Below are 14,339 nucleotides of genomic sequence, written 5' to 3' on the forward strand. Positions count from 1 at the left end.
GTAAAGGAGTGGAGGCAGGGTCACACACAAACTGTACAGGTCGCAGGGTGAGCCTAAATAAAGTGCTCATGGATTGTCATGTGCACCTAACCCCAGGTCAACAGTTCAGTACAAAGTGAGGTTCAATCATTTCCACACACACACTGTACATTTACTATCTTGAGATGTGTTAAGAGGAGGTTTGAGGGAATTGTGAGGAAGAGATGCTAGGAGGAAGTGTTCAGCCAGGGAGCATCAAGGTAAGTTAATAGATAAAGGGACAGAAACAGATATGGGTTCAGAGGCAGTCACATGCATTTCTGTCCACTTGCTAAAGCTGAGATCTACCAATAACGTGACAGGTTTGTTCAGTTTCTAAACTTTGTTTCTCCTACAGGTGAACAGCAAGATCTGATGCAATCCTGGATCGCACTGGTGCAAGACAAGAACCAACTCCTGAGTGAAGAGTCTGAGTTAATGATACAGTAAGACCACCATATATTTGCCGCTCTGCTCTCCCATGACGACCTTTAGACCTGATCAATCCTCAGTAGTGTGGTGTTGCAGGGTGACCAAGAATGGGGACTTGACATGCTGGAAGAACAGGCAAAAAGTAGTGGCTTTATTAAAAATGGATGGTATCATGGTGGTAAGTGGTGATAGAGATGCTATAGAATATGATTTGGAATCGGTTTGGGTGGAAGTAAGAAATGGCAAAGGAAAGAAAACATGGGTGAGAGCTATCTCTCCAGCACCCTGAAGAGGTGTCTCACTGTCGTTAAAGGTATAAATCGGTAAATAATGGAAATATTGAAGGAGGACACTATAATTGCTATACATGATATTAATCTACATATTGACTGAATAAATTGCATGGACAATGGTGACATGGAAGTTCAATATCTAAAGCACATGACCGAGTGTTTGTAAGAGCAGTATGTTGCAGCAACTATATGAGAACAGGCTACTTTAAGACTAATCATGTGTAATAAGGCAGTGTAAGATCACATAGTTCAGAATCCTGTTGTGGGGAACAATAACAACATAGTGGAATTGAGGGAGACCAACTCAGGTCTCAAACCACTGTCCTCAACTTAAATAAACACGATGACAGAGGGATGAAGGAAGAGTTGTGCAAAGTGAAAATAGATTAAAGGGAAGGTCAGGAGATGAACAAAAGCCCAAACTTTTAAAAGTTGTGTTGTCTCTAACGCGATTACAGCGCCAACACTAAGTGGTGTTTCTAAAGCGTGATTTTACCGTAACGCACGGTTGCACTAGAACCCAACCATTGCATTATATAACTATCTGTATTTCACGATGCTCAGCAAAAACTTATTCCAGCCAAAAAAGGGCTTGATAAGGAGGAAGAACCTGCAGTCGAGGAGAAAATCCAACCAAAAACTAAGGCATGCCAAGTGGTCAACACAGATGTAGTTAAACACAGAAGACAGGGAGTCAGGATGAGTAAGTTTTTTCTGATTTTGGAAAGATACGATTGTTGGAGTGTCACAAGGATCAGTCCTATGGTCGTGATTATTTACTTTCTCAATTAATCATTTGGAGGAGGGGCAGACTGTAATGTATTCACACTTACTGATTGTACAGAAATATCTGGGTGAGCATCTTGTCTTGGCAATCTGCAAAGGGATACAGGTAGGCTGATGGAGTGGGCGAAACCTTAGCAATTGGAGTTTAATGTAGGAAAATGAGCTAGTGAGAGCAGGAACAGAGGGATAGAGCAGATGACTGCATGGCTGAGGAGCTGGTGTATGGGAGAAGGATTCACATTTTTGGATCATTGGAATCTCTTTTGGGGTAGAAGTGACCTGTACAAGAAGGACAGATTGCACCTAGATTGGAAGGGGACTAATATAGATTAGTTTAGATTTAGATTACTTACAGTGTGGAAACAGGCCCTTCGGCCCAACAAGTCCACACCGCCCCGCCAAAGCGTAACCCACCCATACCCCTACATCTACATCTACATCTACATCTACCCCTTACCTAACACTATGGGCAATTTAGCACGGCCAATTCACCTAACCTGCACATCTTTGGACTGTGGGAGGAAACCGGAGCACCCGGAGGAAACCCACGCAGACACGGGGAGAACGTGCAAACTCCACACAGACAGTCGCCTGAGGTGGGAATTGAACCCGGGTCTCTTGCGCTGTGAGGCAGCAGTGCTAACCACTGTGCCACTGTGCCACCGTGCCACCCATATACTGGCAGGGAAATTTGCTAGAGCTGCTTGGGATGATTTAAACTAGAAAGGTTGGGGGGGGGGGGGGGGGAGCGGTGGGACTCAGGGAGACAGTGAGGAAAGAGATCAATCTGAGACGGGTACAGCTGAGAACAGAAGTGAGTCAAACAGTCAGGGCAGGCAGGGACAAGATAGGACTAATAAATTAAACTGTATTTATTTCAATGCAAGGGGCCTAACAGGGAAGACAGATGGACTCAGGGCATGGTTAGGAACATGGGACTGGGATATCATAGCAATTACAGAAACATGGCTCGGAGATGGGCAGGACTGGCAGCTTAATGTTCCAGGATACAAATGTTACAGGAAGGATATAAAGAGAGGCAAGAGAGGAGGGGGAAGTGGCATTTTTGATAAGGGATACCATTACAGCTGTGATGAGGGAGGATATTCCCAGGAATACATCCAGGGAAGTTGTTTGGGTGGAACTGAGAAATAAGAAAGGGATGATCACCTTATTGGGATTGTATTATAGACCCCCTAATAGTCAGAGGGAAATTGAGAAACAAACTTGTAAGGAGATCTCAGCTATCTGTAAGAATAATAGGGTGGTTATGGTAGGGGATGTTAACTTTCCGAACATCGATTGGGACTGCCATAGTGTTAAAGGTTTGGATGGAGAGGAATTTCTTAAGTGCGTACAAGACAATTTTCTGATTCAGTATGTGGATGTACCTACTAGAGAAGGTGCAAAACTTGACCCACTCTTGGGAAATAAGGCAGGGCAGGTGACTGAGGTGTCAGTGGAGGAGCACTTTGGGGCCAGCGACCATAATTCTATTCGTTTTAAAATAGTGATGGAAAAGGATCGACCAGATCTAAAAGTTGAAGTTCTAAATTGGAGAAAGGCCAATTTTGATGGTATTAGGCAAGAACTTTCGAAAGCTGATTGGAGGCAGATATTCACAGGTAAAGGGATTGCCCCCCCTCCCCATGTCGGTGTCACAGTGAAACACAGCCCTCCTCCTCTCCCTGTGTCGGTGTCACAGTGAAACACAGCCCCCCTCCTCACCCTGCGACGGTGTCACAGTGAAACACAGCCCCCTCCCCACCCCATGACGGTGTCACAGTGAAACACAGCCCCCTCCTCACCCCGCGACAGTGTCACAGTGAAACACAGCCCCCTCCCCGCCCCATGACGGTGTCACAGTGAAACACAGCCCCCTCCTCACCCCGCGACAGTGTCACAGTGAAACACAGCTCCCCCCCCCCGTGACAGTGTCACAGTGAAACACAGCCCCCCCCCCCCCCCCCCGTGATGGTGTCACAGTGAAACACAGCCTCCCCCCCGTGATGGTGTCACAGTGAAACACAGCCCCCTCCTCACCCCGCGACAGTGTCACAGTGAAACACAGCCCCCCCCCCCGTGATGGTGTCACAGTGAAACACAGCCCCCCCATGACAGTGTCACAGTGAAACGCAGCCCCTTCCCTGCCCCGTGATGGTGTCACAGTGAAACACAGCCCCCCTGCTGGTTGCTTTTTATTTGAGGAGGAAAATGAAAGGAGCATTCTAAGTAACAATGACCAAAGTAATTTTAATGCAGAGAGGTTTAACAAGAGAGAAACAGACAGCGTTTGATGAGATATGTTCCTTCAACTTGGTGTACAACTGTAAATGAGGCTGCATTTGATCTGAAGAAAACCAAACTTTTTTGTGTTGAATTACTTAGAGGACGTGAGCTGGAACTGGAGGATCAGAAGAGTCGGCTGGAACAGGATCTCAGGAGGTACATGAATATGGATGGTAGGTGACACTGCATAAACATCTCTCCTTATATCCCCACATTCCTTCTCCTTTCTCTGATGTGTGCTCAGTGTATTTTTTTACTGTGTTGTGAGTGGTGCAATAGCACTGGAGCACAGGGAATATTCCCCCGTTACAGAGAACAGTTACCACCAGATGGCGGTGTTGAGAACACCTTGCAAAAGCAGTTTCCCAATTTCCTGACCTTCCCCTTTTCCTGTTAACCCACTTTGCCAGCTTTGAGCCTGAGTGCCTGAATCTGCCTTCACTCAACATCCACTTGGGTCATTGATACTGAGGATCACTGCCAAGTTATTGGAAGCACGAAGGCTAACACTTTGCTGACCTTGCCAGCCATACCTACATCCCGTGAAATAATACCTGAAAAATATATCTGGATTTGTTCAAGGTTGTAGTTGCAACTCCTTAAGTTCTGTCCAGATTATCATCCGTGCACCAGCCTTTCTCTGAGTGTATGAGTCAACTCGTCTAGAACATAGAACATTCTAGCGCAGTACAGGCCAATTGGCCCTCGATGTTGTACCGACCTGTGAAACCAATTTGAATCCCATCTAACCTACACTATTCCATTTTCATCCCTATATTTATCCAACGACTATTTAAATACCCGTAAAGTTGGTGAGTCTACTACTGTTGCAGGCAGAGCATTCCACGTCCCTACTACTCTCTGAGTAAAGAAACTACCTCTGACATCTGTCCTATATCTATCACCACTCAATTTAAAGCTATGTCCCCTTGGGCTAGCCATCACCATCCAAGGAAAAAGGATGTCACTGTCCACCCTATCTAACCCTCTGATTATCTTATGTGTCTCAATTAAGTTACCTCTCAACCTTCTTCTCTCTAGCGAAAACAGCCTCAAGTCCCTCAGCCTTTCCTCATAAGACCTTCCCTCCATACCAGCCAACATCATACTAATTCTCCTCTGGACCCTTTCCAAATCTTCCACATCCTCCCTATAATGCAATGACGAGAACTATATGCAATACCCCAAGTGTGGCTGCACCAGAGTTTTGTACAGCTGCAACATGACCTCAAGGCTCCGAAACTCAATCCCTCTACCAATAAAAGCTAACACATTGTTTGCCTTTTTAACAACCCTATCAACCTAGGTGGAAACTTTCAGGGATCTGTGTACAGAGACACCTCGATCTATCTGCTCATCTACACTGCCAAGAATCTTGCCATTAGCCCAGTACTCTGTATTCTTGTTACACCTTCCAAAGTGAATCACCTCACACTTCTCCACATTAAACTCCATTTGCCATCTCTCAGCCCAGCTCTGCAGCTTATCTATGTCCCTCTGCAACATCCTTCAGCACTATCCACAACTCCACCAACTTTAGTTTCATCCGCAAATTTACTAACTCATCCTTCTACGCCCTCATCAAGGTCATTTATAAAAATGACAAACAGCAGTGGCCCCAAAACAGATTCTTGTGGTACACCACTAGTAACTGAACTGCAGGATTAACATTTGTGAGGCACGATCTACCCTTCACAAAACAGTGCTGATTATCTCTAATCAACTTATTCCTTTCTAGATGATTAGAAATCCTAAATCTTTTCCAACATTTTACCCACAACCGAAGTAAGGCTCACTGGTCTATAATTACCAGGATTGTCTCTACTTCTCTTCTTGAACAAGGGGACAACATTTGCTACCTTCCAGTCTTCTGGTACCTTTCCTGTAGACAATGACGATATAAAGATCAAAGTAAAAGGCTCGGCAATCTCCTCCCTAGCTTCCCAGAGAATCCTAGGATAAATTCCATCCAGCCCAGGGGACTTATCTATTTTCACACTTTCCAGAATTGCTAACACCTCCTCCTTGTGAACCTCATTCCCATCTAGTCTAATAGCCTGTACCTCAGTATTCTTCTTGACAACATTGTCTTTTTCCTGTGTGAATACTGATGAAAAATATTCATTTCGCACTTCCTCTATCTTCTCTGACTCCATGCACAACTTCCTACTACTATCCTTGATTGGCTGTAATCTTGCTCTAGGTATTCTTTTATCCCTGATATACCTATAGAAAGCCTTAGGGATTTCCTTGATCCTATCTGCCAACAACTTCTCATGTCCGCTCCTGGTTCTTCTGAGCTCTCTCTTTAGGTCTTTCCTGGCGAACTTATAACTCTCAAATGCTCTAACAGCCTTCACATCTCACCTTAACATAAGCCTTCTTCTTCCTCTTGACAAGAGATTCAACATGTTCAGCTCCTCTCTCTCCCTATTCCTCACCTCGCTAGCACGTGGCATGGGTAACAAATCAGAGGCAACAACTCTGTTTATTCTAACTAAGCTTCCATCCTAGCTCCCTGAATTTCTGCCTTAGATCCCCATCTCTCTTCCTACCTGTGTCATTAGTACTTATGTAGACCACGACTTGGGGCGGCTCCATCTTCCCTTCAAGGTTCCTGAAAATACAATCCGAGACATCACAAACCCTGGCAGCTGGGAGGCAACACACCAACCGTGTGTCTGTCTCATTCCCACAGAACCTCCTATCTGTCCCCCTAACTATGGAGTCCCCAATCACTAATGCTTTGCTCCACTCCCCCCTTCCCTTCTGAGCAACAGGGACAGAGTCTGCGCCAGAGAACTGTACCCCAGGCTGACTCCTGGTAAGTCGTACCCCCCCCCAACTGTATCCAAAACGGAATACTTGTTATTGAAGAGAACGGCCAAGGGGGATCCCTGCACTGTCTGCTGGTTCCCTTTCTGTCCTCTGACTGTAACCCTTTTTCTTGTACCTGAGGTGTCACTACCTCCCTGTAACTCCTCTTAATAACCCTCTCCGCCTCCCGAATGATACAAAGTTCATCCAGCTCCAGCTGCAGTTCCCTATTGCAGTTTTCGAGGAGCTGGAGTTGGGTGCACTTCCCACAGATGCAGTCAGCAGGGACACTAGTGGTGACCCTTACCTCCTACATTCTGCAGGAGGAACATTCAACTGCCCTAACTGCCATTCCCACTATTCTAAATTCCCGAGACTACTGAAAAATAAAGTAAGTATAAATAACTAGTTACCTTACCAATCCAGTGTATAGACCTTTTTTTTGGTTGGAGGAGGAGGGTGGGTGGGACTGTTTCAGGTAATGCAACCGCCCAAATGTATTACTTCAGTTGCTCAGCAGTCCCGTGTCTGCCCCTGCTCGGCGTGCGTTCTGTCATTCCATGAGGTAAGTTTTAAATCAGTGATTCACCTTTGCGTCACCACCTGGTCATCGTTCCCGCTCTTCCGCCCAATGGCCTTCTAAAGCCATCCGCTGAGAATGTGAGGGCACTTTCCCTGGAACAAGCTCTTTGCTTGGGGGAGGTGTAGCCAGGAGGCGAGACAGTGAAGATTCAGCGATGTACTCTGTCTGCAGGACTAAGAAGGACAAACCCACATCCTGTCCCAGGAGGAGGAGAGAATGGTGAGGTGTGATTTTGTATCAGGAACTGGTTGGGGGGGGGGATGGAGGTGGGCAGTGGAGGAGGAGAGAATGGGAGAAACGCGGAGATTCTAGTTGGTGGAGTGTTCCAATTTCTGAGGTGCTGGATAATGCAAAATTTTACTTTACAAAGTGTTATCGCTTGAAATCTTGCTCACATATTGCCTACACTTCTCCCAGACTCGCTGAAGACAAGTAAGGACCATCTGGAGGAGGAAAGGATTTTTAAGGAGATGATTGAGGTAGTCAAAATGAGAGACAAACTGGTCGCCTTCCTGGAGCAGCAGAGACTCCGAGAACAAGAACAACGCGCAGTTGTGGTGCCTGGGGCTGCGGCCAAAGACCTCACCCCTGTTGCCTCCATCACCTGGGTATAAGGACGACGCAGTACTCAATATTCCAGCAGGAGGTGCTCTCCTACATAGCACTTTTCAAGGGCTTCACCTTTGAGTATTTGTGGAGACTACCTCCACTTCCATATTTACTAAAGAAAGTGATGCAATATTTCTGAGAACATCCTTTTTGTAATTTGATGTTAGATCCAACCTTTTGACTAAGATCACTGTTTCTAGCATATTCGAATAGTGAGCAACTGAGTGTCTCGGGGCTTGGTCTTGGATCCTTGGACCCCTCATCCCTTCACCCTCTCCATTTATTTTGACGGGTCAAAAGATAGATCCTGTAAATTAGTTTTTGGTTGTTGTAACAATGTTTTTAATTTTGTTTTAAATACATTTCAAACAGATTTTGTTTTCCGATCACAGATATTCAAAATGCTTTTAAGTTCCATCGGGGGACTTTCTCCACAGGTTGCGATGCTTTCTATGACTGACATGAACTTGTCAAAGGAGGATGAGTCTGTGTTGTATTGGGCCTGGTGCAAGCACAAGAGCACAGCCCAACCCCTGGGAAGGTGCTAATATAATGGCATACCATGTACCTTACCACTAGCATAAGAGAGCCCCTTATCCTTCCATGCACTGAAATCTCAGAGTAATTCACTTTCACACAAATCAATTGCCAGCTTGTGTTCATGATGTATATTCCATTGAATCATGTGCTATTGTTTTAAAAAAAAATGGTTGGATTCTGTATCAACTGCACTGAGACTGTTGAATGATTGATTATGGAGAGGTGTACATCATAACTGGTAAATAAAAAGGAACATTGCAGTCTCTACTTTGAGGAATGTTTTACGGTGTGATAGTGACCTGTCATGTGATCTTGCAGGGAGGGAGACACAGTCTTTTCGTTTTCAAAATGCCTCCTGCAGCCCTCAGGGTGGGGGGGGAATTAAAAGAGACTTTTCTGTGACGGAGGGGAAGAGGGATTGCAACAATCTTCAATGATCCTGAAGGAACTCTGAAAACTGAGGATAGGGTCTGAAGATAGCCATTCACAGTTACTATTCAACAATAGGGGGAACAACAAAGCTAAGGGCAACGATGGACGATAATTCTATGGGGAATGCAATGCGTAATAAGTATAAATGGAGAATATCACAGTCCGTTGTTTTATTTAAGTCACTTAGAAAAAGTCAATTGTTTTCAGTCAACAGCATTTTTTAGTCATTTGGTTCATTATTGGAAGTTTAAATTTTTTTTGAAACAACCTACTGGCCTCCATGTGGCTTGCTGTGTCACCATCCCGACAGCAGTGACTACTGGTGGAAAGGACATCATTGGGTGTAGAGTGCATTGGGGCATTCAGAGGTCATCAAAGATGCTACAAAATGTAAGTCTTCTGCCAACTGAACTGGCATGACATCAACTTTGAAAAGACCATGACAGAGGTGCACTGCAGGGAGCAAGACATCCTTTGGTCCAACCTGACCAGATTCTTTTCATAAATAAAATAACAGCCACATTTGTACACCTATACGTAGAGGTGCGTGAGTTTTGATTTACCCATATGTTCATGAAGAGGTAAGATTCATATCTCTTTGCCTAGATTAAATTAAGTATGGCAACTGGGAAGCAAATTCAGTCCATGTTCCATTGCCAATTCCAAGCAGCCTGAGGAGAACTGTAAGAGCCTGCATCGACTATTGGATCAAATCATAATTTTACAGCATAGCTCCTCATGAAGGTCGAGAGAACAATACCGTTTCTGTGACAATCAACATCATTACACTTTTAATTCCAGATTGTTTTTCATTTGAATTCAAAATTCATCATGCACTGTGGTGGGATTCAAACCCAGGTCCCCAAAACATTTTCTAGGTCTCTGGTTTATTAGTCCAACAATAAAGCTATTGATTAGATTAGATTCCTGATAGTGTGGAAACAGGCCCTTCGGCCCAACAAGTCCACACTAACCCGCCGAAGAGCAACCCATCCAGACCCATTCCCCTACATTTACCCCTGACTAATGCACCTAACACAATGAGCAATTTAGCATGGCCAAGTCACCTGACCTGCACATCTTTGGACTGTGGGAGGAAACCCATACAGACATCAGGGAGAATGTGCAAAACTCCACACAGACAGTCACCCGAGGCTGGAATCGAACCTGGGACCCTGGTGCTGTGAGGCAGCAGTGCTAACCACTGAGCCACCTTGCCTCTCCCTGTGGAGCTATTTCCCTTTGTGAGCAACAACAATGTCCTGTCCTCAGTTTTCCAACTGAGAATGCAGATCCTACAAATAAAAACATGTCTGGAATCATGACTGAGCTTCAGCTCCAGATTCACCCCAGCGGGCTCTGAAATAGGTTTCAGACCACCCACAACTTTGTTTAATAACCTTGCTTCTGCAACCGGTTGGACTTTTCCAAGTACAATCATTACCAGGGTTAGAAATGGCACTGCCACTCTAAAGGACAGTCACACGTCATCTCCTCCAGCACAATCAGCAGATGCAGTGTTGCCATGACTTCCTGCAGTCACTGGGTTGCTGCTCCTACTAACGATGCCCTTCGATAAGGCCAGGCAAGAGCGGCCAGGATCACTGCCACGTATAGTGACCACATGTATAACATACAATGGAGAATGAGAGAGTGTGAGAGTGAGTGAGTTTGAGTGTTGGATAACCATTATCCACTTACTCATCAATTATGCATTTGCTGGTTTTAGCATCTTACATAGTCAATTCATTTAGCATTTGTTCACACTTTGCGCAGGAGAACAAATAAAATTACCATTCCCCAGACTGTAGCAGCAGTAAAGATGCAAGAGTTTTATTTTGAAACCAATTAATTAGTTGTTAATTTGCATACTCCTCTGCGATTTATTAGCTGGCCTAATTAGCCCAATGTGAAACCAGTCTGGAACACGGTGTTCTTTTAATTATGTCATCTGTTAACAAACATTTCATAGCAGCTTTCAAAACCAGATTAGAACGCACTGGCAACCCGTGGTTGCACTAAGATATTCCAAACAAATATCGTCCAGAATGTGTCAGAAATAGCAGAGGAAATTAAAAGTAGTCTTACTAATGTATTATCTGCCTTTGGATACAAGTCTTGGTTGGAATTTGAAAAGAACAGTGAAATCTAAGTGCTCTGTAAGAAGAATTTCATTCAGCCAGTGTGTAGACAAGGTTGCTGAGGAATAATGTGTTGACTTATTATGTACTTTTAAGTATTATTTATTTCCATCATTAACTCAGCCAAAATGGCAGACGTCCTGATAAAATACACAATGGGTGGGGTGGCATCTTAAACAGAAACAGTTTAGACAAAACACTCTCATTCTGGATCTGGATCCAATGCTGGCAGATAGGCTGCATACCCCACTCAACAGTTCTCATCATCCTTTTGAAACCAAGACATGCTGGATGTGTAAGGTGACAATTTAACACCACCTCCAACAGGGAGATTACTCACTGAATCACCTACCAAACACCTCACTAAGAGCTGGCAGGTTTCTTGTCATTGCAGGATGGAATGCTGACAAGTAGTTTAGATGGGAAAGAAGCTGAAATGGAATTAGAAGTTAAACATTAGAAGTGAATCTGGAAGGCAGGGCAAGCATAAGCTAGATACAGAAAAAAAAAGGTTAGCAAGGCTAAATGGAATATATTTTCATGCAAGGAGCCTGAGGAATAAGACAAATGAGCTGATTGCAGAGATAATGCACATTGGAGTGTAATACCATTGTCTACCTGCCCTACAATTGTCTCTTCTGCATAGACCTGCAAGGTCAGTGTATGGCAGTAAGCTTTGAAACTAGAAGTCAATGCTGCAAACAGTATGATCCGTGTGCTGACCCTCACAGCGACTGTGCAGCCTCACAACTGCGGGAGAACATCAGTCACAGCTTCTGATCTATTTCGCTATCCCTTCCAGAGAGGTTTATAAACCAATGAGGGGTCCAGACAAGGTGAATGGCAGGTGAATTTTCCCTAGGGTGGGCAATTTCAAGACTGGTGTTTTTAAGGTGAGAGGAGAAAGATTTAAAAAACACGAGGGGCTTTTTTTAAAGATACAGTGGCTCATGTGTGGAATGGACTTCCAGGGGAAGTGATGGATGCAGGTACAGATCCAAATGAGTACAAGTAGTAGTAATGTTTGGAGGGATATAGGCCAAGTACAGGCAGGTGGGACTACTCTAGTTTGGGATTATAGCCAGCACAGACAGGTTGGGTTGTATGACTCTATGCATCAATGTGAGAGAATAGGCTTTCAGACCACAGCATGGAAGGGTGCCCAGAAAAGTGACCTATGCTGAAAAGGAATCCAAGCAGTTTTCAAGCCAATGAAACCTGTAAAGGAACCTTCGCTCACTCCCTGAAGTTGCCGCATCCACTGAGTCAAACTATAGAATCACAGAATCCCTACAGTGGGAAACAGGTCATTCGGCCCAACAAGTCCACACCGACCCTCTGAAGAATAACCCATCCAGAACCATTCCCCCTACCCTATACTTACCTCTAACTAATGCACCTAACTGGAGTCGTACCTGAGGACTGGAGGGAGGCAAACGTAATTCCTCTCTTCAAGAAAGGAAATAGGGAAATCCCCGGCAATTACAGACCAGTCAGTCTCACGTCTGTCGTCTGCAAGGTGTTAGAAAGGATTCTGAGGGATAGGATTTATGACCATCTGGAAGAACATGGCTTGATTAAATGCAGTCAACACGGCTTTGAGAGGGCAGGTCATGCCTCACAAACCTTATCGAGTTCTTTGAGGACGTGACTAGAAAAGTTGATGAGGGTCGAGCTGTGGATGTGGTGTTTATGGACTTCAGCAAGGCAATTTGATAAGGTTCCCCATGTTAGGCTCATTCAGAAGGTCAGAAGGAATGGGATACAGGGGAACTTAGCTGTCTGGATACAGAATTGGCTGGCCAACAGAAGACAACGAGTGGTAGTAGAAGGAAAATATTCTGCCTGGAAGTCAGTGGTGTTCCAGAGGGCTCTGTCCTTGGGCCTCAACTGTTTGTAATTTTTTATTAATGACTCGGATGAGGGGATTGAAGGATGGGTCAGCAAGTTTGCAGACGACACAAAGGTTGGAGGTGTCATTAACAGTATAGAGGGCTGTTGTAGGCTGCAGCTGGACATTGACAGGATGCAGAGATGGGCTGAGAGGTGGCAGATGGAGTTCAACCTGGATAAATGTGAGATGATGCATTTTGGAAGGTCGAATTTGAAAGCCGAGTACAGGATTAAGGATAGGATTCTTCGCAGTGTGGAGGAACAGAGGGATCTTGGTGTGCAGGTACATAGATCCCTTAAAATTGCCACCCAAGTGGACAGGGTTGTTAAGAAAGCATATGGTATTTTGGCTTTCACTAACAGGGTGATTGAGTTAAAGAGCCATGAGATCTTGTTGCAGCTCTATAAAACTTTGGTTAGACCGCACTTGGGAATACTGCGTCAGGTTCTGGTCGCCCTCTAATAGGAAAGATTTGGTTGCTTTGGAGGGGGTTCAGAGGAGGTTTACCAGGATGCTGCCTGGACTGGAGGGCTGATCGTATGATGAGAGGTTGACGAAGCTCAGACTATTTTCCATTGGAGAAAAGGAGGAGGAAAGGGGACCTAATTGAGGTATACAAGATAATGAGAGGCATAGATAGAGTTGATGGCCAGAGACAATTTCCCAGGGCAGAAATGGCTAACACGAGGGATCATAGTTTTAAGCTGGTTGGAGGAAAGTATAGAGGGGATGTCAGAGGTGGGTTCTTTACACAGAGTTGAGAGAGCATGGAATGCGTTGCCAGCAGAAGTTGTGGAAGCGAGGTCATTGGAGACATGTATATGGTCACAGAAATTTGAGGGTGCACACATGAAGATCAATAATCGGCACAACATCGTGGGCTGAAGGGCCTGTTCTGTGCTGTGTTCTATGTTCTAATCTACACATCTCTGAACACTACGGGCAATTTAGCATGGCCAATCCACCTGACCTGCACATCGCTAGATTGTGGGGAGGAAACCAGAGCACCCGGAGGAAACCCACACAGACAGGGGGAGAACGTGCAAACTCCACACAGACAGTTGTCAAAGACTGGATCAAACCCGGGTCCCTGATGCTGTGAGGCAGCAGTGCTAACCAGAGCCACTCTAAAACTACAAAGACAATTTAACTTCAGATGCTCTCTTTAAATTCAAATCTTCACTGCAGACAACCAAAATCTCACGTGCAAGCTGCTGGTCTGCAATGATATCCTAACGGAATGTCAAACTGAATGTAACTGTTAAAAGTATCTTATCCTTCCTTTTCATCTAATCCTTGTAACTTAAGTAATAAAGTTGTTCAAGGTAACTTACAGCAGTGCTTGCTAATAAAAAAATCTTTTCAGTGTTTAAAAGTTTCACGGCTGGTTATTTTAAATTTAATTACTTGAAATTAATCGGGGTTACACAAAACCCGGGCACAGTGGTTAGCACTGCTGCCGCATAGCGCCAGAGACCTGGGTTCAATTCCAGCCTCAGGCGACT

The 14,339-nt window shown here is 44.8% G+C and overlaps 1 protein-coding gene across 5 annotated transcripts in view; it reads left to right on the plus strand.

Moving 5' to 3' along the window:
- LOC140467199 (F-actin-monooxygenase mical1-like) overlaps positions 1-8,634 on the plus strand; it is a 95,879-nt gene extending 87,245 nt beyond the window's left edge. For all 5 annotated transcript variants that reach the window (XM_072563394.1, XM_072563393.1, XM_072563392.1 and 2 more), the window contains 3 exons: positions 377-464; positions 3,918-3,991; positions 7,636-8,634. In XM_072563394.1, coding sequence (XP_072419495.1) covers positions 377-464; positions 3,918-3,991; positions 7,636-7,832 — 359 coding nt within the window. In that variant the 3' untranslated portion in view covers positions 7,833-8,634. The remainder of the gene's footprint in view (positions 1-376; positions 465-3,917; positions 3,992-7,635) is intronic.
- The last annotated feature ends 5,705 nt before the right edge of the window (positions 8,635-14,339 follow it).

This window comes from Chiloscyllium punctatum, chromosome 45 (genome assembly GCF_047496795.1).
Source record: "Chiloscyllium punctatum isolate Juve2018m chromosome 45, sChiPun1.3, whole genome shotgun sequence".
Classification (NCBI taxonomy): Eukaryota; Metazoa; Chordata; class Chondrichthyes; order Orectolobiformes; family Hemiscylliidae; genus Chiloscyllium; species Chiloscyllium punctatum.